General features: G+C 34.7%; 1 protein-coding gene across 2 annotated transcripts in view; it reads right to left on the minus strand.

Annotated features, from left to right (window-relative positions):
- Positions 1–196: 196 nt before the first annotated feature.
- LOC107045868 (E3 UFM1-protein ligase 1 homolog) overlaps positions 197–1,828 on the minus strand; it is a 134,823-nt gene continuing 133,191 nt past the window's right edge. For both annotated transcript variants that reach the window (XM_015268273.1, XM_015268274.1), the window contains one exon: positions 197–723. In XM_015268273.1, the coding sequence (XP_015123759.1) occupies positions 590–723 (134 nt within the window). In that variant the 3' untranslated portion in view covers positions 197–589. The remainder of the gene's footprint in view (positions 724–1,828) is intronic.

A 1,828-nucleotide genomic window follows, 5' to 3' on the forward strand; every position in this document is an offset into this window, starting at 1 on the left:
TATATATATATATATATATATATATATATATATATATATATGTATATACATATATTGAAATAAGTGAATTTTCATCATTTATGTCAATTACTATACTTGCGGATAATCTTTGTGCTAAATTTATACCATTTTTCTATATTTTTAATTTGTGATGTGAAAAGGTTATACAATGTAGGTTATAAAATTATAATAATAATAATAATAATAATAATATATATGTACAATCCTTTTTCACCATGATGAGCACTGACATGGAACTCTACTTATATTTTAGTGGGTACATGAGCCTTTTCCAGATTGGCTGAACTACATCAATATGTAACACGTCAATATTATATTTCAAACGGTTGGTAAATGCAGCGATGAACCACCTCAGTGTAACCGTAGATAGAGCGCCCTGGAGATGTATCCATTCAGAATTAATAACTAAAGTCCAGTGTCAAAAGGAGACAACGAACTTTCAACTCGGAATTTCATCCTTTTTCATCCTCTGAAATATTCATTGGTATTTTGGGACATCTTGTAGACAATTTTTACGAATAATGATCATCTCCACATTAGTACTGAAATATATTACAATAATTGGCCTCTATTTATCAGCGGTTACTTGTTTCCGAAAATAATTGGCCATATCTTTGAGTCCTGGTAAATCGTCTTCGAGATTTTTTCGAATCTCTAGCTTCAATCCCTCGTTGTCAGAGCTTAGTAGCGTGAGAACCAAATCTGTAAAATGTTTATTGTGTTAGGGTTTTTTTCCATGGCAATTTCCAAAGGTGAAAAAACAAGTTCTTTTTGTGATAAAAAAAAATTAGTAAAAGAATATGATCAGGAAGTTCTGAATCGAGATAAATTTAAGAGAGACATATTCTTTGAGAGTTACTGTGCGGGGAACATAAATAACTGTGATAAACTTTACAAAAAAATTCCATGGAGATATTCATTCCATTAATACCGAAAGACAAATAGAATACGAAAATGGTGGAGAAGACGCGGACGAGGTGCTCTAGATAATACCACATGAGGCACGATATCAGTTTTTGTAAACTATGGCTGAGTTTTAAAGAACTGAAGAAATTTGTTAATTTTTTTTGTGCACCTTCCTCTTCGCTGTATGAAGAAACGTCCTTATAACAATGCCTGCATACGCCACAGATTAGAAAATGTTCCTTACATATTCCTCCGTGCTATTCATCTATTTTATATTCCAGAATAGATGAATCCAGTTTCAGTTTATTCCACAAACGAAAAATGTTGACAGAAAATCTTCGCGTATTCATTCAAAAATTCTGTTCAATTTTTGCAAGACTTCTATCGAAATAGGATATTGGAATACACATACTTTTTTCGACGAATGTTAAGTGTACAGACCGAGCCGAAGGCGAGGTTTGCACTCACATTCATTGAAAACGAAATTTATACCCAAATAGTCCATAATATTTTTTGGCAGTGGCTATTCATACACCTACGTGAATCCCTCCGATACACTCCGTACACTCCATTAGGTATCTGAGTGATTCACGCAAGCACGGAGTAGTTCATTGAGCACTGCATGTAGATAGTGCAGTGAGTGAGACCCGCAGGGAACGAGGCAATGTAGTTTGAGTGATACATACAAGAGTGAGTGGAGTGGTTAACGCAAAATATTTTCTATTTGGAGTGATCGACGCAAGAGCTGGTGAAGTGGTTCACACAGTATTTGCATAGATGCGAGTGATTCACGTAGAATATTTTCTATTCGAAGTGATTCACGTAAAACCCGCAGCATTCGCGCAACTGTATGCAACGGAAGATAGGAGTTTAGAACCCAGTCAGATAGTCCTGTTCGAGG

This window comes from Diachasma alloeum, unplaced genomic scaffold (assembly GCF_001412515.2).
Source record: "Diachasma alloeum isolate Michigan unplaced genomic scaffold, Dall2.0 Dall_scaffold_01095, whole genome shotgun sequence".
In the NCBI taxonomy this organism is placed as follows: Eukaryota; Metazoa; Arthropoda; class Insecta; order Hymenoptera; family Braconidae; genus Diachasma; species Diachasma alloeum.